Raw genomic sequence first — 21,974 nt, 5'->3', positions numbered from 1 at the left:
GTCAACTTCAGATCGTTTTTGTCATTTTCCCTCGTTTTACCTATCACTTTCATCCCTGAAATTAGCAATAATAAAGGTATTAAATCCAACTGTAACAAAACATTTTGGGAGTCCCCAGCTGAGACTGTTCTGGATTTCATCAACACTGTTTCAGGTTGTCTTCAACAATACAAAAATACCACTTTTTCTCTAGGATATGCAAAAAAGAAGTCGTCATTTCTCCAATTCTCGACCATCTTCATGGGTGTGTAATACCCTTTTTTTTCTGTCTGGTAGAATCACCACATGCTCATATTTATACTGATATTTTATCAAGTTTATCAACATAAGGTTAGAGAATGATTAATACCACTTAGCTTAGCACAGTTACAGAAAAAACCTTACATAAAATTAGGACTTTTCACTCTTTCAAAATTTCATACTGCAACAGAGGAACCACGTTCCCCTGGAACAGATGTACCACGTTCCCAGGACTTGCATTTGGAATTATAACATGGTATGAGCATAGGCTGGTATGCCGCTTAAGCACAAACAGGTTCTCAGGTGATTTGTAAGCTGAGACACCATCCAGTAATTTTTTGTTAAGGCAACAAACGTAACGGAGGTCTGAGTTAAGTGTCCGTTCCTTTGAAGGACAATGATGAAACTTGGTAGACCTCCAGTCCACTCCTGCAACAGGGAAGACAGCACTTCAGATGCTTGTTTAGACACACTTGTAAATTTAATACAAAGCAGGTGAGAGAGCTGCCATCGTAAACCTATAAACCAAGAAGCAGATAATTCAATACCAAGTAAGAGCTGATGGATAGAGCAAGGATTGCTGTGGGAGAATTATGGAGTGTAAAGGCTAATTTAACATCACTGAAGATGGGGAACCACCAGAGGGAGGGGCAAACAGAACAACATGGTTTAAGTGATGAACGTAGGATTTGAAGTCCCATTCAGGATGGATATGAACAATGTGTCTGCATTTATGATGATCAGGTAAAGGATACTCTAAAAACTGTAAGATGAGCATTGTAGAGACACCACCACCATGCAGAAAGGAAAAGGCTGACTACTGACACTGCTGCAGAGTGACAAAGTAGAGCACTGACAGAGTTGTAATGCATTTGGGGAAGAGAGAAAACAACGACAACTAAAACCCTGGTTTAATACCACACTTAAACATGAGCAGATGCCAAGACAGCTTGAGATTTTAGTTAGGACAGATGAAGACAGACTTGGACAGAATCCATTTGTCATTAGCAAAGTTACAGTAAACTCCTTGACAGATAAAACAGACTGAGATACCCAGAAGATGAACACTAGAACATTAGAACAGATTTGAAATTCATTTAACCTATCTCAAATCTGACCTTACTTTTTGCAATGTTCTTGTATTTTCTCTAATTATTACATCAACATGCAGGTTTTTACACAGCAAAAATATTTATATAATGTTTTATGTATATGCCTAATGCTCTACAAAGTAATAAATCACAGAGTTCGTACTCACCCACTGACAGCAAACACCTCATTGCCTTTGAAGAGGATAAACAAGTTTAGATGTGCTTAAGAATACCTGCCATGTTCTTTTTCCTCACCTGTAATCCTTTGTACGCTAGTGCTCTTCTATAAAAAGCTTTAATATTAGAATCTTCTATCTGAAGAACATGATCACAATCCCGCTTAGCCTCTTCATATTTATACAGTTTCAAGTAACAGAGAGCTCTAACACAGAAAAACAGAATATACTGCAATATAAGTAAATTCTACAGTGCTGTAGTGCCAACATCTTCTGACTCACAAATGTTAACTATAATACTTCAAATAATTCAAATACGTCTCAACGTGATTTTTTTAAAGTACATAAAACCATTAAGTATCAAGAACATCACTGGATGTTTAGAGAAGGCCAATTCCTGAAATAAAAGTCAAAATTCAAGTGTGACTAATGCTTGAAGTTAAGCAGGTATGCAAGTATTTTAAAAACAGAGTCTATGTTAGTACAATATGACAGTACAGTGGTTAATGTAATACGGATTTTATATAGCCATTCTGAGTAAAAAAGTGCTCTGGATTAAATAAACAACACTGCTCTCTGTACCTAATTATTACTTGGAGCTCTCCTATTCAAGTACTGGTCTAATCAAATCCTTCTTAGTTTGTAGAAGCTGATAAGATTACAGCATAAAGAATTATACTGCTGAATTAGGTCAACCTTTAAAATAATGCTGATGTATGACTGTGTTCTTGCTTTTATTTTCTCAGAATGTATATTTTGTCTGAATTATTACTCTCCATATCTGAGATATTGCTACTGCATATTAAGTTTTTAATTCAGTTCATACCAGTATTCTTAAAAAAATCTCAAAAATCCTGCAAAATGCTATGCTAATTATAACTTCTACTCTTGCTTACTCTATTTATATAGAATATTTTAAGATATATATCAGTGACATTAATACTTGCTCCCCTTGAAAAATGTTTTTACAAGGAATCAGTTTTGTTATTATAAACACAAGAAGGAAAAAAAAATCTCATTTTCACAACGAGTGAAGGGATGTAAAATCTTTATATTAAATGAAAAAATATAACTACTGTTATCCCACAAAGCAGCATTATCTTTTGGATCTTTACCTGTTAGTGTAGACAGTACATTCCTCAGTATTTAACTTCATGCACTCAGTGTATTTATTTGCAGCTTCTTCATAGTCCCCTGTTTTTACAAAATCATTCCCTTCATTTTTCAATCTCTTGAACTTCTCCATAGCTTCCTCACCTACAGCACAGAGGGATCACAATGTCATGTAAGGTCAGTTCATTAAGGGTGGCTGAATGATCTGTGCAGACTAAGGATTAACGCCTGGCAGTGGAGTCCCTCTGTCACTCTGCACTCGGCCATTCCTGTCCCCAGCCTCCCCTGCTGCTCCAACAAAGGCATGACCAGACGTACATCTGGTTAAAAAAATACTTCCCCACTCACCTACTCTGCTGAAAATATTGGGAAAACAACGGATAGCTCTAAGCTTTTCCAGTTTCTGTGTGGTACAGAGGGCCTACCTGTGTTTTTGAGACTCTGTTTTTACTTACAATGGTGGAGATTTAATCAGCAGCATTAAAGGCCTTCCAGATCTGCACCATCACACCAAGGTGGCCATAGTTTGATCTAATGCTCTCTTTGCAATCAACTACCACAATTACTATGCTAAACTGACAATGACAAACAAATCATCACATCAGTTGGAGTTAGGGATGCATCAGTAATATTCTGTTAAGAACTATTTCTAAAAGATGCAATGAGGAACCTGGAAAAACAACTACAGGATTTTTTAAATTATTCCATATTTATTATGGAATTCCATAGTTGCCCTTCCTTCTTAATTCCACATCATTTGCTACAGATGCTTTTGGGTTAGGCTACGGTTTTTAGCTATGTTTGTAATGAAAAACTGATCCCAACTGCAGCTTCATGACTCTCTTGTGAGCACACAGTAATTAGCAACACAGCCCTAAGTAAATATAAAAAAAATATATAATCTACTTTTTGCACCGTGCTAAAGAATGTGAGCCCCCTGCCAAGCTTCAGGTTTTCAACACTGTATATAATCAACAATTTTAAGCAATAATGGAACTTACTGAGTTGTTTTATAAAAACATGACAGTTTCCTATGCCAGAAAACTTCATGTGGACTTGGGGAAAAAATAAACTACATGAAACACACAGCTAAATTATAACTCAAGTTTTAAGACACAAAGAAAACCATACAATTTTTGCAATAAAGTGTCAGCCAACAGTAAGTTTCAACTACTGACTGAGCATTATTGCTGGCAGTCTTTCAGTACCAGCTATCACTGTCAGGTCTCACTGATGCAACAGAGGCCTGAGAAGGCTACCAGAACCTTAAGAGTCAGCCTTCAGTGAAGAAAACAGTTATACAAACATTGTTTAATATTTCTAAAAACAAAGCCTAACCAAAGCCTGTGCTATTTGAAATAGACTGAGACGTGTTTTGCATCAAAATGCTGCCAAGCACCTGGAGGACACTCAGTATTGCAGTAATGCATTAGAGACAGATAGGCCCCACCATTGGTACATATTTGGCCAAAAGCCCACTTATAAACTGCAGTCACCCCTGTTGATAATCGAGGGGAGATTATCTTCAATACTACTTTATATTGAAATAAAGGGAAACCAATTAATACTTGAATAAGGAATCATAGGGATAAAGCTCTTGCAAAGGGAGGATTTAATGTCAGTAACGATTGAATCAGAGAGCTTCCTTCACCTTATGTACTGAAGGAGAAAAATGGAACCTCCAATGAAGGGAAAAAGAAGTCAGGAAGGAAGTTAGCTCCCTAGAGTTCAGCACTCACTGATTATGTATGGACAAGTCCAGAAGATCTCCAAAAGGTGTCTCCTGAATCTCTTCTGCCAAAGTTGGGTATTTGTATGAGTGGTGGTTTTTCTGGGGGAAAACTGTGTTATAACTGCATTATGGTGTCAGGGAATCCACTGATGTCCTAGGGGGCATCAGGCAAGAGCATCACCAGCCAGGCAAGGGAGGGGATTGTCCTGCTCTGCTCTGCAGAGGGGTGGGCTCACCTCAAGTGCTGGGAGCAGTTTTGGGCACCACGTTGCAAAAGAAATACACTAAACCATTAGTCAGCATCCAGAGGAGGGCCATGAGCATGGTGAAGGGTCTGGAGGGGAAGGTGTGTAAGGAGAGGCTGAGGTCACTTGTTCTGTTCAATCTGAAGGAAACTGAGGTCTTCAACATCTCCACAAGGGGAAGCAGACAAGAAATTATGCCGTGGGTTTTAGCTTTTATATTTTTCAGAATCTCCACTGCTTAGTGTATAACTCTAAGACTTCGTATTAGGTGTTATTAAGTTCTCTTCACAGGGTAGTTAGACAAAACAATCCCTTCCTAGCTAGAGCATCAAGGACAACTGGTACCCAAAAAGCATAAACAATGGCAAGGGAAAGGGGGCAAGGCAGGGGGCTGATACTTCACAACCTGGGGCTGTGGTTGGATAACTGACCCCAATATAGATGAATCTAAACTTATCAAAGTGTAAAGACTTGTGACCAGGATCCATCTTGGATTTAATTTGTGTGTAGCCCTGGCCAGGCTCTTGCACTGCCCAAGGTGTATCCTTTCAATAAACACCTATTTTATCCCTTTTGCTCTGTCTAGTCTCTGTTCCAGGCCAGCCTTTCCAGGCATCAGTGCAGGCACTGATCTCTTCATTCTCATGACCAGTGACCTGAGTCAAGGAAGCAGAGCTAAGGAAGGTTTAGGTTGGGTATCACAGAAAGTTTTTTCACCAGAGGGTGGTTGGGCACTGGAACAGCTCCCCAGGGAAGTGGTCACAGCAACAAGGCTGACACAGCTCAGGAACAGTTTGGACAATGCTCTCAGGCACATGGTGTGACTTTTGGGATGTCCTGTGCAGGGCCAGCGGTTGGGTTGTGGTGATCCTGGTAGTTTACCAATGAGTATTTCTGCACTTCAGAAACTACATGCTGCAAACTACATAGCTTGATTTAAAAAAATTACCATAACTGCTCCACAAAGCACATTAAACTTCATCATGTAAATGATAGTAATTTACTTTGGCTTTTCACAAAGGTCTCTTAGCAAGTATCTTCTAAAGCAGTTTCTTTGAAATTGTTAAAATGTATTCGATTTTCTAATTAGGTTTATTTCCTGAATTAGTATTTATTTTAGCTATACATACGATTCATCTGCAGTTGTTCTTCTCTGCTGATGTCTATAGTACTTGGTTTCTTCTCTGAAGTGAGGGCTCCTCCATCCCACCTGTGTAGCTGAGCAGCAACTGGAACAACTGGAATTGGTGGCAGCTTCTCCCTCCAATTGGGACCATCCTGATCTATCAGTGTCTTTGTTATTCTGAAAAAGAACAGCCCCACCAACATGAATTTTCTTAGATTTAACTCACATTTTAACAACTTACAACCAACTCAATACTGCAATGTTCCATTAAAAAAAACCCAAAACCTGAACAATTATCCTTAAGGTTAATTTGAACAATATTATCACAGCAGTCAAGGGTATCACATTCATTTAAGATTTAGACTTTTTCCACTTTAGAGTATTACGCTGACATTTAGAAGACAAGCTGACTTTGGCACGACCTGGAAATATTTAAGCCAATGACTGATTCTGCAACTAAGCTCTAAATGTTGCCTACCACATCCAGTAAAGAAATACAAAAAAAAATTTTTAAAAACTATGTATTTATTTTGGTTACTCTTCTCAGCTGTTCATAGGTGTTATGTGTGGTAAGCGTAGATTACAATATTCTCAGGCAAAATGTGATACTTAAATTTGTAACTGTCAAATGAAACCTCTTCCACAACAACTGTGTGAAAAAAGCAATGCAGATCACAAATTAGTCTGCATTAAGTTGCATTTTATAGTTATACAGTCAGAAATGTATTGATCAATCCCCTTTTTAAAGTATTTTAACTGCACATAAAAACTGTTTAATCTTTCTTAAACCAACACATATCTATTTGTCAACTATTTCCACATATGTATGGTTCAATCCAAAATCTATTTAACTGGATTTTCCCCTTTGTCTTTTTCTCTTTTGGAGAAAGGCATAAGTAGACACAGTAAGTGAAGTCATTTAAGATTTCATGGCTCCATTAGAAATTTTGTAATGTTAAAAAAAAGTCAATTATGAGAATAACTGTGATAAATATCTTCTAATCTCTAAACGGGTTTAAGAATCGAGTCCAACTGGTAAAAAGTCTAATTTGTAATTTAACAAAGGAACATTCTGATGGAATGGACACTACAGGAAATAAAACTAAAATTTTTGTATCAGGTGTACCTCCAATTAACACAAGTGTGAAAAACATACTACATGAACAGACATTCAAAAAGAAATTAAGAACCTTGAAAGTGACATGAAGAACAACAGAGAATGAACATAAATTACCCAATGGAGTTTTCTTATTTACTTTTGATCTTTTAAAGTATTTGAATAATAGCTATTTTTAAAAATGTCAGTGTAATATTTTGGCAATAGAATCAGAGCACTCAAGACCATAATCTTTTCCCATTGTGGTCTGACAAAAAACTAATACAAGAAGCAGCACCAGTTCTAATCTCCTCTAATGTAAAACAGAAATTACCAAAACATTTTAAAGAATGATAGAGACTAAAGTCTGTTTGTAGAGCTATATAATGAACACGTTTGTCTTACACTATGCTGCATAAAAAGCATGTGGTTTTGACTTGAAAGTAAATTTCTTCATTCACATAATATCCTATTCCATAGTATTATGTAGTTGATTTATTTGTTTTCTAAGTGATCAAAAAGACTGTTTTAATGTGTGTTAACTGCACATGGCCTTGCAGGGACCTGTACATTCCTAAGTATCTTAGAGGACATACCAACAATGTGGCTTGTCCAAGTACTGCTTTGCTCTAATTTTACTAAAACTTCTGGATTTTAATGATAGCCTGAACCAATTGCTAAGAAAAAAATGTGGCACACCATCATAAACTGAACAACCCCAAGATTTACTCAGGTTGTTTTTTAGGCAACAAAACAGTACACTTCACATTAACATGTCAGTTAATTTAGATATTGCCCACAGAAAATAATGGAGTAATTCTACAGGAAACCAGAGTCATACTGACTCCCTATGTAATTTGTTTTTTCATTTATCATAATGGGCTTAAAGAGTTGGAGGGAAAATCTCAAATTCATCAAAATCCACAGGAAGAATCCTGTAGTATCTGATGATCAACTTCTTGTAATATAAAGAAAGCAGAGTCTTTTGCAAAAATGCACACCTGTGTGCTATGCTTAGTTTAAAAAGCACAGGTGCCTCAGGAAAAAGCTGGGACAAATACACTCATTTCCCACCACCAACACTCTGATTTAACCCAATCATCCTGCAGTTCTGGAGCTGATCACAAACTTCTTTCTGCAGTACAGTACTCACATGGGACTTTGTAAAAACAGCTTCCAAGCTATTGCATGCAATTTGCTCACTGATACTAAAGGAATTGGGACAACTGGAATGAAATTTCAATTTAGTAGGAGCAAATGCATATATTCCAACACGTTAGAGCTTCTGTATTTCTAACAGAGAAAAGCAAATAATGAAACACTTAAGAGGAAATTAAAATACACAAAGTAGGAAATCCATTGATGTTGACAAAGCTAGGAAAATGCAACTAATTAAAAGCATGCTTGAAATGCAATTTCCAGTTATTTGGCACAAAACACTAAAAGAGCTAGTCCTTCCGGTTTATAAACAAAAATCACCTCAGGAGCCAATAAAATACAAAATTTAACATCATCTAATCAATATAATAAATAGTCAACTGTTTATCCTTGTTTCCATTATGTACCTTAACCCTTAATTATTTCCTTTTGAGCGCAAAATTATCAGTTAAAGGCTTGATATTAAAAATTCTTGTCTTTTATGTGAGTATTAAAAATACACAATTGATTCTAAGGTTTTTGGAAAGTCTGCTTAGCTATGTAAGCACAGAGAGTCAAGCTTCAACGTGGTTTATCAAACCCACCCTGAAACACAAGTACAATGATGAATTTTTCCTGTCAGCATCCTACAGCATCACTCTCCAATTTCCCACAGAAAATTAAAAACCAAGAAATTCTCCAATAAAAGAAGGTTGTTAAGACCTGATCTTCCTAATATTAAAAAAATACAAAAAATATAAGATAATGTCTTTAAGTTATAAGGCAGTAGAGTAATTTTTCTTAAAAAAATTTCTTGCTAGAAAGATCTCTTACTTTGGAAATGAAAATGAAAGCTTTAGTACAGTTTCAGTTGAAGTTTCAAATGATAAAATATTTTATAAAAAATACAGTTAAAGTTCAGTAATGCAGGAGGTCTGTGGTTTAGAAACTAATAATTTGCAAGCAAAAACGAATTACCAGCAGAAGAGAAGAAGGAAGAAGCAGCTGAAATAAGGTGATGGGCTGCCAAGGAGGAAAAGAGTAATGAGCAGTGAAGCTAAAAACATAAGGAAGGCCTAGAGAGGAGAAAAGGAAGAGTGTTAAGGGGAAAAGGGAAATAAAGCTTATTACTAAGCAAGTTCCAAGTCTAGGAGAAATATGAAAAGACTATGTGCAGATAAAATAAGCCAACAAGATTTTTTAAAAGTGTAATAATTACATAAGCAATTACATAAGAATAAGCAGTTATTCCACCAATCCAAGTGCTCTACTATCCCCACAGATACAGAAGATCACTAATAATTTTTGTGTTATTAAAAAATAGGACTTTAAGAGATGAAAAAGTGTCACAATTTTCTCTGGTCAAATAAAGAGAATTTAAAGTAAGATATCATGGACTTTTTAATGAATACTGCAAGTGCTCAAGGTCTTGCCTTAGGAAGAAAAAAAATCATACTAGATTCCATTGTAAAAGTCACATGCATGTGGGCTCCTGCTCAGTGATTAATGGCTGTTCTGTTTCCAACTTTATAGTATTAAAATATAATCAGACAAATTCAGACCTCTCTCTTGGCAGCAAGAATTATTGTTGAAAGTACTACTACTTGAAAATAATATTTACAGTAATTTCACGAATACAAGCCGCAGGAAGAAGACTAAAATTTTGGTGGAAACCCGGAAATGCGGCCAATATTCCGGTGCGGCTAATCTATGGACAAAAATGTGATATCTGCCCTTACCTAGTATCATGCTGGTCCAGTCCCGAGCCAAAACAGTCTGAAATCCATGGTTTCCCGATTTTCCGACGATGAACCAATCAGAGAACAGCTTATTGCCTGCCTGTGGATGGCGGCATTACTGAGGGGCGGGGGTTGTTATCGGGGTGAGTTACCTCGGCAGTTCGATAAAAGTGTGTGATATTTCTCTGTACTTTTTAAAGTGTTTTCAGTCTTGTGCGGCTACGGGGCTGGCTGGGCTCGCAGGGAGAGGGCTGGGGGAGCCTCTCTCCCCTCAGGGAGAGGGGTACAACGGCCGCTCCCCCCGCGGGCTGCGAGGGCTAAAACGGCCGCTTCCCCCGTGGGCTGCGAGGGCTAAAACGGCCGCTCCCCCCGCCCGGCTGCGAGGGCTAAAACGGCCGCTCCCCCCGCCCGGCTGCGAGGGCTAAAACGGCCGCTCCCCCCACGGGCTGCGAGGGCTAAAACGGCCGCTTCCCCCCACGGGCTGCGTGGGCTAAAACGGCCGCGTCCCCCGGGGGCTGCGAGGGCTAAAACGGCCGCTTCCCCCGTGGGCTGCGAGGGCTAAAACGGCCGCTTCCCCCCACGGGCTGCGAGGGCTAAAACGGCCGCTTCCCCCGTGGGCTGCGAGGGCTAAAACGGCCGCTCCCCCCGCCCGGCTGCGAGGGCTAAAACGGCCGCTCCCCCCGCCCGGCTGCGAGGGCTAAAACGGCCGCTCCCCCCGCCCGGCTGCGAGGGCTAAAACGGCCGCTCCCCCCGCCCGGCTGCGAGGGCTAAAACGGCCGCTCCCCCCACGGGCTGCGAGGGCTAAAACGGCCGCTTCCCCCCACGGGCTGCGAGGGCTAAAACGGCCGCTTCCCCCGTGGGCTGCGAGGGCTAAAACGGCCGCTTCCCCCGTGGGCTGCGAGGGCTAAAACGGCCGCTTCCCCCCACGGGCTGCGAGGGCTAAAACGGCCGCTTCCCCCGTGGGCTGCGAGGGCTAAAACGGCCGCTCCCCCCGCCCGGCTGCGAGGGCTAAAACGGCCGCTTCCCCCCACGGGCTGCGAGGGCTACAACGGCCGCTCCTGTGCCAGCACAGAGATGTGGCTCCGCTCGGAGCTCAGCTGCCTGCCCGCGCGGCTGAGCAGCTGTTTAAAGGCAACGCGGATCCATTGGGAATGCTCGCAAAATGACCACACTATTGTTCCTGTCTTTTTCGGCTTGTAAATAAAGGGTGTGTCTTTTTTCACTTGGAAACAATGTTTCCGAGGTCGGCAGTAAGCCAGTAAGCCCCGGCGATCCCGCGATTGTGTTACTAAATGACGACTTTGTGAAAGTTCTCTGCGAACTAAAGTGCGGCTAATATTCCGGGTGCGGCTTATCTATTAACAAAGGCAACAATGTTGCCAACACACCAGCAGTGCGGCTTATATTCCGTGCGGCTTGTATTCGTGAATTTACTGTAATTATATTTTTTACATCTCTAAGCTTTGTAGCCAACCATGGTATCAAGCTACTTCAGTATTTCCACAATTGCAGCATACAGAAGGATTCACACTAAATCTCCAACTGCCACAGAAAGACTGTTAATATGTAAAGGAAACAGGATGTCACAGAAATGGCATGGACCTTAAGTATTACTTTATACAGTAAAAAATAGAAGTTAGAGAAGAGAACAAGTAGAAGCACTATTAAAAAATAACACCTTAAAATATTTAAAATATTACATTTTTGAAAAACAAGAAAGGGACCCATTGCTAGGAGAGGAAAACTGGAATTATGGGAAAACAACTAAAAGAACTGCCAATCCTCTATAATGAAGTAGATGTGCAACAGCCCTGAGGGTACAGAATAGAGGGAGCATGTAAGACAAACAAATTTGAATTCTATTTTGCTATTTTGACTGTTATCAGAGAATTTCTGGGTGGAGTCACCTGTTAGCACTATCATTTGCTGCCTGGACACTGCTGTCTATCTGCAGGATTGTTTTATAATCAATGTATGCCTGTCGATACCGCTCCATTGACTCATTTGCCATTGCTCGCCGTAGAAGAGGCTTAAGGGAAAATGGTTGAAGCTCCAGAGCTCTGGGAAAACAAAAAGAAAAATGCAGGATTGAAAAAGAGTAACCGAAATAAGAATAACAGAACTATTTTATGATACACACAACTACATGTAATTCTGTGATTTCAGATGGCACTTAGAGTAAAATAACTACGGAAAATGCGTCTGAGCGGTTCATATCAACACCCTAAATTACACACAGTTTTGAAACTGTTCATGTTTTCACTACAGCTTACTCCGCTCAAAGTTCTATCTTCCATGCGGAAAACTGCTCTCATCACCAAGATATGATTAATGTAATGGCACCTGCTTAAGAGCAAAACGTATTTTTCTTAAGTCAAGCCTAGATCTACCAGGATTTCATATATGGTGCTTCTGCTTACATGACCTTCAGTTCTTCCTTAAATGAAAGTATGCACTTAACCCATTGACTAGGACAGGAATATACACCTGTCTTTCTTTGGACTTTAGATTTTTGCCTGTCTTTTGTCTTCTTACATTTGTGATTGTCTGCCTGGTCAACACCAAGCTCAACATTGTGCAATTAGAACTCCTTCCCAAACCATGCACTTTTCCAGCAATATGAAGCAGTCCACAAAGGCTCTATTTCTCAAAGACTACTTTCTTTTCAATGATTCTTGCTAAAGAGAGATAAACTTTTGAAATAGTGAAATTAAGATGAGTCTAGACAATGTGATTTCATGAAGGCATAAAGCAATCCAGACTGAGATATCCCAGCTTTCTGCTACGGATATGGTCAGCTCCAAGATCAGACCAAGTTGCTCAGGGCTTGATACAGCTGGGCCTGAAAACCCTCCACAAGGGAATCTCTGCCCAGCATCTCTGGGCAACCTGTTGCAGTGCCAAGCACTCTTCATGGGGAGAAGGTTTCTCCTAAAATAATCCTACATAATTTTTACTTTGAAATCAAGTAACCTATTTGTAGATCATCTATTGTGTTGTGTTGCCTACTGAAGATTTATCTGACATTGCCTAATTTACATGTGTTTGCAGGTTTGCAGTTCTGCTTCCCAGTCTCTAAATTATTTCTACCTCTGTATTATTTCTACCCTAAACATGAGCCCTTGTGCATCCAGGAAATATGCATGACATTAAGGACACTATCATTAGGTAGTAAGAATAAAAAGCTTCTAATTAGTAAGAATACAAAACTGAAAACCTCTGTATTACTGATGCCAGCTAAAGGCTTACATACTTCAAACTTCCTAAATAGAAAAATGTGATGGTTCTTAAATACACCATCTTGGCCAGCTGTCTGTGATCCTGCATCTATTTTAACAAAATACTGCTAACGAGTAGTTTTTTTCAGAGAACTTATTCTGTCAGGTAGAACATAAACATACAGTAAGTTAAATGTTTTGTACCCTTGTACTGCAAACGTGCATGCATATTTTATTCTTAGTTTTGGAAGGCTTTAACAGTAGAGTTCTGCTGTACAAAAAACTCCACTGATTAATTAATATGATTTCTAATTCTTTTAACATACATTTTTGCACCTTAAGCCTCAGTACTATAAACTCAATCTATGGAAGTATTAAAAAACCCCCAAACATCAAAAATACAGTAAAAATTTAGTGGGACACAGTGTTTGGAAGTTACTGAACGTGTCTGATCTTCTGTAACTCCTGTGTCCTTAAAAGCCACAATAAGCAGAAAGGATTTAAGCTCAATTTCTTAACAGCTGTAATTACTGTTTATAACTTTGTCAAGTATATATTAAAAAGCTCCAAACCAAAACAACAAACCAACAGAGAACACACACATACACCATACATGTGCTCAAAAGCAATTTCCAATACTGTGATAAGCACCTAACTTAACAAAGTCAAACTTAACTATTACATATAAGTTACTGCAGAACTCCACTGTAAATCTGTTTTAATATTAAACATTTTAATCCCACTACACATTTCTGTGAACACAATAAGCTTAAAAACTGCCTTTACACAGTAAGACAGTAAGTCGAAGCTATTTTCCTAGTTTCCATGTGATTGTTTACATAATAAAGGTATTTATCATTCAGACAGGGAATCAGACTTCATTGATACTGTTCTGAGTCAAACAGCACTAGCAATATATCAGTTAAAATGTTTAATCATCACCAGGAATGTTGCTGTCCTACACGGGAGGTTTCAATTTACCTGTTACAATCCTGAATGCAGTCACTGCAGTTCCCTTCTTTGAGGTAACATGCTGCTCTGTTTGAGTACAAGATACTTAAATCGTCTGGACTTTGTTCTCCTAAAAGAAGTTACAATTAAAATAAAATAGTATTAAAGAATTAAAAATTTGCATACTCCAAGATGCACTGCAGTGATGCAGTCTGCTGACACTGCAAAACAGTAAAGAGCTTTCTTTTATCATGTTGCCTAAAATATGTAAGTATCCAAACCTAAATAAATGCCAACAGCTCTATCCAAGAAAATTAAAACATTCTTTCACTCATCATCCTATATTTTCTGACACACGAATTGCTGTCTACTGAAATGATGGAAGATTTACTGTATGGTAACTCCTGTCAAAAATCCAGGGGCAGGCTAAATACATTCACTTGTAGCTCCTTTAAATCATCTAAACAGTTCTAGATTTAAAACATAACGTATTAAACTCACCTAGATCAGTGACATATTCAATTGCTTCCGAATATTTGAGCACAGCTTCTCCAAACTGTCCACTCTTAAATAACTCGTTTCCTTCACTTTTTAGTTTTGCTGCAGTAGGAGGAAGTGAAGTGGAACTGCCACCAGCAGCCGACTGAGACCCTTCTCCATGCGATGTGGAGATCTCCTCAGCTTCGGCGCTTTCACTCTTCTCATCAGTGGGTAAATAGCCATTAACTTCGCCTTCATGGTCTGACAAATGCTTTTCCGACTTCTTCCCTGACGCGCCTTTCTTCGATCCGCTCTCAGCGGAGTCCTTGTGTTTGTGCGCGTCTCTGTCGTGCGCCTTGCCCTTGCCGTGGGACTTTCTGTGCGCGTTGCCCATCGCGGGCTCCCCGGCTGCCGCCTGCGCTGCCGCTGCCGCGCCGGGGGCTGCAAGGGCGTTAATGAGCCGCGTTAGAGCCGCATCATCAGCGCGAACTACCGGCGCGCCAGCACGGGGGTGCGGCACAGCCACCCCGGCACAGCCTGCGGCATCCCAACGCTAGGGGGGCTTCCCTGCCTCGGCAACACCGCTCGGGACACGGAAAAACTCCTGCTTACAAGTAACTCGCAGTGTTGTTGAGAAGGGATTACTACGAAGCCTCATTTCTCCGTGTTGGGCACATGGGAACCCCTGTCCTGAGGTGTCACAATGGTACAGGGCTCACCTTGAAATTAACTCTTTAAATATCGCCTATTACAACACGGACGCTTTGATCTTCCATGACCAAATCAAATGCCTGCATGTTAAAATTAGATCACAAGCTATCAAAGCAGTAACGTTATACAAAACTCTCCTCAAATATAACATAGAATAGGCAGGAAAAAAGCTTATAAATCCTTCTCAAGAAGATTTCATTTAAACATGTCAAAAACCCTTTCATGCAGAGTTGTGATCATTACACTTTCACTGTTATTTTTTTACAAATTTATTTAGGAAAAATCATAGAATAAGGGTATTAGATAATAAAACCTCTATCTTCCATATTCAGATGAATGCCTATGGATTACCACCACAGCATTCAAAGACAGGTTTCTGCAGAGCCTGACTCAATACTACTAAGCACAGAAGAACTCTGCCTTTCAGTACTATTAAGATGCTCTCTTCCCCTTCCCTTAACCTGATGTATTTACCTGTCCAACAGAATTTCTTCACATACTGGAATGATACTTTCAATTGACTTTAACAAAAGATCTGACACTGACTCAATACAGATGAACTCCAGATGGTCCAAAAGGAAAGAAATATTTTTTTTAAAACACACAAAATGTTAGTGAAATCTAACTGAACAGGATGGCAAAGCACCAGATTTGTAGAAACAATAGATCTTCTAGTTCCTCCTACCTAGTTGAGTCCCTGTTTTGAAATACCATGATTAATAATAAGTTCATACTCCACAGTGGGAACAATGATAAGCTAAACCTACCCACACAGACATTTTTTGTAAAACTTAAGTTATTTATATTTGAGACATCCACCTACCTCCAACTGGTGGTGCCAAATATACCAAAAAGGTTTAAAGTCTATTTGCTAGGGAGAATGGTGCTAAAAGGCTTGCTGGGCAGATGAATGAAGACACCAGTACAGTAAGAACTTTCTTAACGCACATGCTAAAATACTTTCATTTTACATACACCAAAGCAGAAAAAAATTTAAATGTCACAGGTGATAGGACAAGCTTTTACAAAACATAGCTAAACTCTGCCAAAGACCATCCCAACTTCTAGAGACAAAGAAAAAGCAAGATAGGCACATGTGATGTGCATGTTATAAATGTGAATAATGTGTAATTCCTGAACACAGGAGGAAATTTCCTAAAGATGAAGTGCACAGAACCAGTCCTGGATTAAAGAGGAAGCATTCATAGCATTTGGAGTCTGGAGTCCCCCTGACAATAGGAATGCTGATAGTTAGTTACCTTGTTTAGCTGCTGGGTAATACTAACTGGTTAAATATTTCAGATCTGAGTAAACAGCATGCAAAAACATGTGCAGCTATACTTTTCAAATACAGTTCTCATTGTCTTTTAGTTTCAGTCTTTAAAAACAATGTCCCTGTACTGGCCTCTACAGAGAAATGTATTCATAAAAGTAGTATTCTGGGCTAAAAAATACCAAACAAATACTTCTGAATTTTTCTTAAGGAAAAAAAATTCAAGACACGTTATAAATTCCAAGAAGAATTTGAAGAAAGGTATTGAAAAGTCAGGACAGAATTTTGACCAGAACGATAACAAATATACACTAGAAAGAATTTTAATTTATGTTATTACTAAAATAACAACATTAAAATGGAAGGACCATCATAAAGCTAAAAAAATCCCACTGAAGACCTTAACAGGAATATTTGAAGTTTGGGGAATGTTTAATATTATATAATATATAATAATAATATAATACATATAATATTCTTTAATATTCTAATAGATCAAGTAAATACCACATAGCTCAACAAATTTGTCATAATTAAAAGGAGCTATTTGAAATGCATTAATTTATCTTTAAACTGTATTTATCACTTGAGGTTATAACTTCTAGAAACATGTCAAAATACCAGATGCTTTGTCAAGCACATACATGATTTTTAGGTTTGGCACTGCCTGAATACTGGTTTTTATAGTCTCTAGGATGCAAGCAATTTTCCATTTCCATTGTACAGAAAGGGCTCTATTTACTTTTGCTTTCAGTTAAACAGAGGATGAAGAGAGACTGCACTCTATTTAGACTGTTTTGTTCAAAGTTCAGAAATTAACTTTTCAGCCCTAAAGAAAACAAAAAAAAAATTTTTTTTTTTCCCAATCTCTAAATTGTATGTTTAGTAGGAATGCATTAGGCTTACCAACTAGAATGTGAAATGAATGTGACTACATGACTGGACTACATGAACTGCAGGACTGCCTATGACAACAGGACTAGATGTTTAGTCTACTTATTGCTGTGAGGTTCATAGAACATTTTTATTCATTAACTGAACTGAATTAATATTTGTTTTCAGTTGTACAAGAAAATACAGAGTAGTCTGTGAAAATGCTTGCCACTTAAATCTCAGAAATACTTATGTATATCACAGGAACACACATGCCATTGGCGTCAGTTGACAATCTTCCCTATGTTTAAAGGTCTAACCTTTCATCAACAGAATGGAACTCTTCCTATGGAGCTAGAAGGCACACAGTCATCTGAATGCTCACAATAGAAAACAACCCCAAATGAATAGACATTGAAGGCCAGGGACATGATGCACCCTTTCTTCCAAGGTTTTAGCTCAGGAGATTTGGTAGACACCAACTGATGTAGAAAAATTTATTTTCCCTAATCTTGTGTGCCAGTAATAGATTATTATTTCACACATGTACTGTCCAACATTCATGATTAACCTGATTTAGTTTCACGATAAAACACAGAAAACATAAAAGTCGCAGCTGTAATGCCACAATACCTTAAAGAACCAACATAACTAACAGAAAGGGGAAGGGTTAAATCAGCCTAGGGATGTTACTCTGTCGCAGGCTGGAGGCCAGCCATGCAAATGAATCTAAAAGCAACCTGCCAATGCAACCTTCCTAGCCCCTGCTGCCTCACCTCCTCCTGCAAGCCATGGATTTTGATTATGCCAGTGGCCTCAACAACAACAACAACAACAAAATAAATTATAAAAAATCACAGATGTTGACAAATTATACTTGCATTTTGACATCCTTTGATGCAAGCATGGGAAGAAAATTGCAGAAGAAAAATGTGCTGGTGGGAAGGCAGGAAAGCTGTGTGAGAGAAGGATCTCAGGAACACAAAATGTTCTCTCACCAGAAGAAATTTTTTACTGGGTCCACATCAAAGGACAGGTGTAAAATTACACAGGGCACAGGGAAGTAGGTGATTTATAGCAACATTTTTCATTAGTCTCTGTTATGCCCATTCTAGAAAGAATTACAAAGATGTGTAGTAAAACTGGATTCTAGATTTCACACTCCGATCTACTTTAAGTAGTCAAAGTAAGTTTAGTCTTCTAACAGGTAAAATTCTTTGCAAGAAAATATGGATGAATTGTATGAATAAACATTACAATCTTAAAGACAACGATTTTTTCCTTGGGTTAAATAAAATAGGAAATGATAAGACATTACTTTTATCTCCGCCACGTCTTTCACATTCTTCTGTATTTTCCCCTCTTCCTTCACCACTTTCTGAATCCTCTATCTCTTCAATAAGTATTCTTTTTCCTTTGCCTTGAGACTCAGATACAGGCTTTAAACCTTTCAGTTTCTCTTCAATCTCTAGCAGACTTTTCTGCAACAGAGCAAAAAAACAGCAATAGCAGAAGTCTTTTTTATTATGTATATAAATCACAATTTATGTACAGCAAATACATTCTGTTAAATAATCCATGTAAGATCCTGAAGAACTACCAAGATAAATGTTGCCAATATAAAAAGACAGTAAATAAATGTGAATTTTCCATGAGTCAGCATCAAACCAAGATCAATAGTCAATTTCTGTCTCTCTCACAAAAGTTAGACACAAGATATCTTCACATCTTTGTGTGAAGATGTCACATAAATAAATACATGCTTTTCTTAAATGCACTGCTTATAAAAAAAACCCCTAAATTCAAAGGAAAAAAGTAGATTTATGATTGTGAGATCTGGCATGGTCTACTAACAAGAGATGTGGAAAACAGGTTCTCTAGAGAATCTCCAAAAGAGCCTAAAATCAGAATCAATATCTATGCTATGGAGAATCTGATGTCAGATGGATATCTGATGGAGAAATGTAACTGAGAGAACTAGAACCCAGAGACAACAGTCTCTTAACAGTGCAGCAGCAGAACTGTTGGATAATGATAAAGTTTGCTCCTCTTATAAGAACTGCTTTTAGATGAAAAACAGTTTCTCATTCCATAACATTTTTCTATTGCACAAAAAACCCCTTTAACTGCACTTGGAATCATCAGGGTTGGAAGAGACCTTTAAGATCAAGTCCAACTGTTAACCCAATACTATCACTGTAACCCATAAACCACTAAATCACTTCCCTGTCAGAGACACACCCAGCATTATGTGGTATTCTGAATGTAATTCAATGCTGGGCCAGAAAATGCTCTCTGTACTTCCTGTCTCAAGAAAAAGGTAAGAACAAGATCAAGCAAAGATCCATATGGACAAACTACCTTGAATAATTCCAGTTACTGACAACAAATTCACTTCTGTATTAGTGATTCTGGATATAAACATGCACTCTGCATATCTTCCATTCATTCATATTTAGCTCAATATGGTTTTGAGGCTCCTCCAAGCATTGAGAAAATTGAAAAGAACCCTGCCAAGCACTTGAAATTTCTAGATGTGCCAGCCAAGGCATACTAGCTGGCAAGAATAAGGACAAAGTACAGACATCTGCTTTCAGCTACAAAAGCACTGCTCAGCAAAGCAAGTAATGGAAAAGTGTAATCAAAATGAGTGACTACCTATGTCTGGTATTATGGTAAGTCTCAACACAGCCTATTTGACACATCTTTTCACAAAGACTGTTGTAGAGTTTGTCATCACAGGCACACAAGATATTTAGTTATTCAGTCTTGTAAACATAAAAGACCAAAATCTCTTCTAGAACTCATATCTATAGTGTAATTCCTTGGCTGATATGAAACTCAGGAAGTATGATAGATAAGAACTGAGCTCCAGGAACACCCTCAAAAGGATAAATTCTGTATGTGGTGAATTTGACACAAGAGGCTTGTACCACTTTCTCTGGTTCAAGCAATAGTAATAAATAACTCTATGGATAGAAGCAGCAATGAGCAAGGTGCTAGCAGCTTATGATATGCCACCAAGAAGAGCTGGACAGAAGTCAGAAGTTGGGATAATTGCACAGCATCCAGAAGTCATATGTAAAAACATTGGGAGGATAGTAGTATGATGGACTCATAATTAAGATACAAGCATTTTACTATCAGAACTGCCCATTACTGAAGATTCTCAGGACACACAGAGTCCAAATGCAAGGACTGTTCTAACATGCAAAACATCCCTAAGATACCAATGAAAGGACACAAACCAATCCTCTCCTAGTAATTTCACGATTATAAGCCGCACCATTTTGACTAAAATTTTGGTCTGAACCCGAAGTGCGGCTTATAATCAGGTGCGGCTTATATATGGACAAAGAATGAAAAGTTGCTGTTTTAGTTTGGAGGACAAGTGTCTGCTGAGAAAGGCGGGAGCTTCTCTTTGAAAAGGAGAATGTAACTCCCTCCCTCCAAATTATTATAATTTTGAAATCAAGGGACTTTCAGGCAAAGATATGGGAATTAGGAATAACAGTTCTTTTCTAGGAAAATTAAAATAGAAATACAGTACTACAAAGAAACAAACCCCAAGCCCTGACAAAGTCAGAGTACAACCTGACACCCCATCAGGCAGGGTGTTGGTAGCAGTCCCATTCAATGGTGGCTGTATCCTCCTGCAGTGAAAGATGTGGCTCAGTTGGAGCAGTGCTCCTGCAGAAGGTGCAGTTTCCCTCCGGAGGTCCAGTGGTGATGTGGAGAAATCCGGTTTTCCTCTGGAGTCCAGTGGAGAAAGGGGCTCCCTTAGTGTCCCAAAACCTCTGTTTTTACTTTGGTAAGAAATGTTGAGCTCTTCCCCCTGGCTGGAGCAACTTCCAATGGGATGCAGTAATTTTATCAGTCACCCAGTGGGACTCAGTGGGCCATTAGCAGAAAATGACTCGCTGGAGGAAGGATGGGTTGTGAAAAGATAAAGAACAATGCCCTGCCTGGTTTCAATGGATGGCTCATTAGCAGAATGTCTCCCGTGGAGATAAGGATCACTGCCCCCACCCTCAACAGATGGTGATAGAATAGATACCTTTTATCACACTCTGTATTGTAACGTGTGGCTTATAATCAGGTGCGGCTTATGTATGGACAAAGAATGAAAAGTTGCTGGCACCCGGAAGTGCGGCTTATACTCAGTGCGGCTTATAGTCGTGAAATTACTGTAACTGTAGTATAAGAACCCCATCCTGACCTTGATTTTCAAAGAAAGCATCTGGCTTTCTTTGATCCAAAACTGTTTATGAAGGGTCCAGATTTATCAGAAGGTATGAAAGGTTTTTCATTCTACCCTGGAAATAAGAAATTAGGATTTATAACATCACACTGAAGCAAGGACAGAATCCAGCTCTTCTCCTTTTGGGTTAACTTTACCACTGTAACAACAAAAGCTTGGCATCTCTGTTGAATTTTTCTTTTCTTTATTCATACTTAAATGCACGTGTCTCAATGGATCTTTTCAACAGAAATTTCCAAATAGCTTTGATCAGCAAGACACTACTACTGCAAGCACCTAAATTAGGCACCTAAATTACATTAATAGAGAAGACTTTTCCTCACTTTTCCTTCTGTCCTGAACAGAAGATCTGGCCACATTTAATTTCCACCACATGTGGCCTTGGGAAGCTGATCAACAGCACGGCAGATTGCATATGTCCCCAAAACTCATAGTTACATCAGAAAACATGAACTGTCCTCACTTTATGCTACAACTGCATATAACCTCTTTCTAGCCATATTCAACTCACT

The 21,974-nt window shown here is 38.9% G+C and overlaps 1 protein-coding gene across 8 annotated transcripts in view; it reads right to left on the bottom strand.

Moving 5' to 3' along the window:
* Nucleotides 1-21,974, bottom strand: part of SPAG1 (sperm associated antigen 1) — a 46,690-nt gene that overhangs the window by 10,400 nt on the left and 14,316 nt on the right. For all 8 annotated transcript variants that reach the window (XM_033067204.1, XM_033067042.2, XM_033067126.1 and 5 more), the window contains 7 exons: nucleotides 18,520-18,682; nucleotides 14,366-14,785; nucleotides 13,895-13,994; nucleotides 11,603-11,755; nucleotides 5,728-5,900; nucleotides 2,623-2,764; nucleotides 1,587-1,713 (listed from right to left, as the gene is read on the bottom strand). In XM_033067204.1, the coding sequence (XP_032923095.1) occupies nucleotides 1,587-1,713; nucleotides 2,623-2,764; nucleotides 5,728-5,900; nucleotides 11,603-11,755; nucleotides 13,895-13,994; nucleotides 14,366-14,785; nucleotides 18,520-18,682 (1,278 nt within the window). The remainder of the gene's footprint in view (nucleotides 1-1,586; nucleotides 1,714-2,622; nucleotides 2,765-5,727; nucleotides 5,901-11,602; nucleotides 11,756-13,894; nucleotides 13,995-14,365; nucleotides 14,786-18,519; nucleotides 18,683-21,974) is intronic.

The sequence above is a fragment of the Catharus ustulatus genome, chromosome 1 (genome assembly GCF_009819885.2).
Source record: "Catharus ustulatus isolate bCatUst1 chromosome 1, bCatUst1.pri.v2, whole genome shotgun sequence".
Taxonomy (NCBI): domain Eukaryota; kingdom Metazoa; phylum Chordata; class Aves; order Passeriformes; family Turdidae; genus Catharus; species Catharus ustulatus.
The sequence above is the reverse complement of the archived record's forward strand: the minus strand, read 5'-3'. Positions and strand labels throughout refer to the sequence as shown.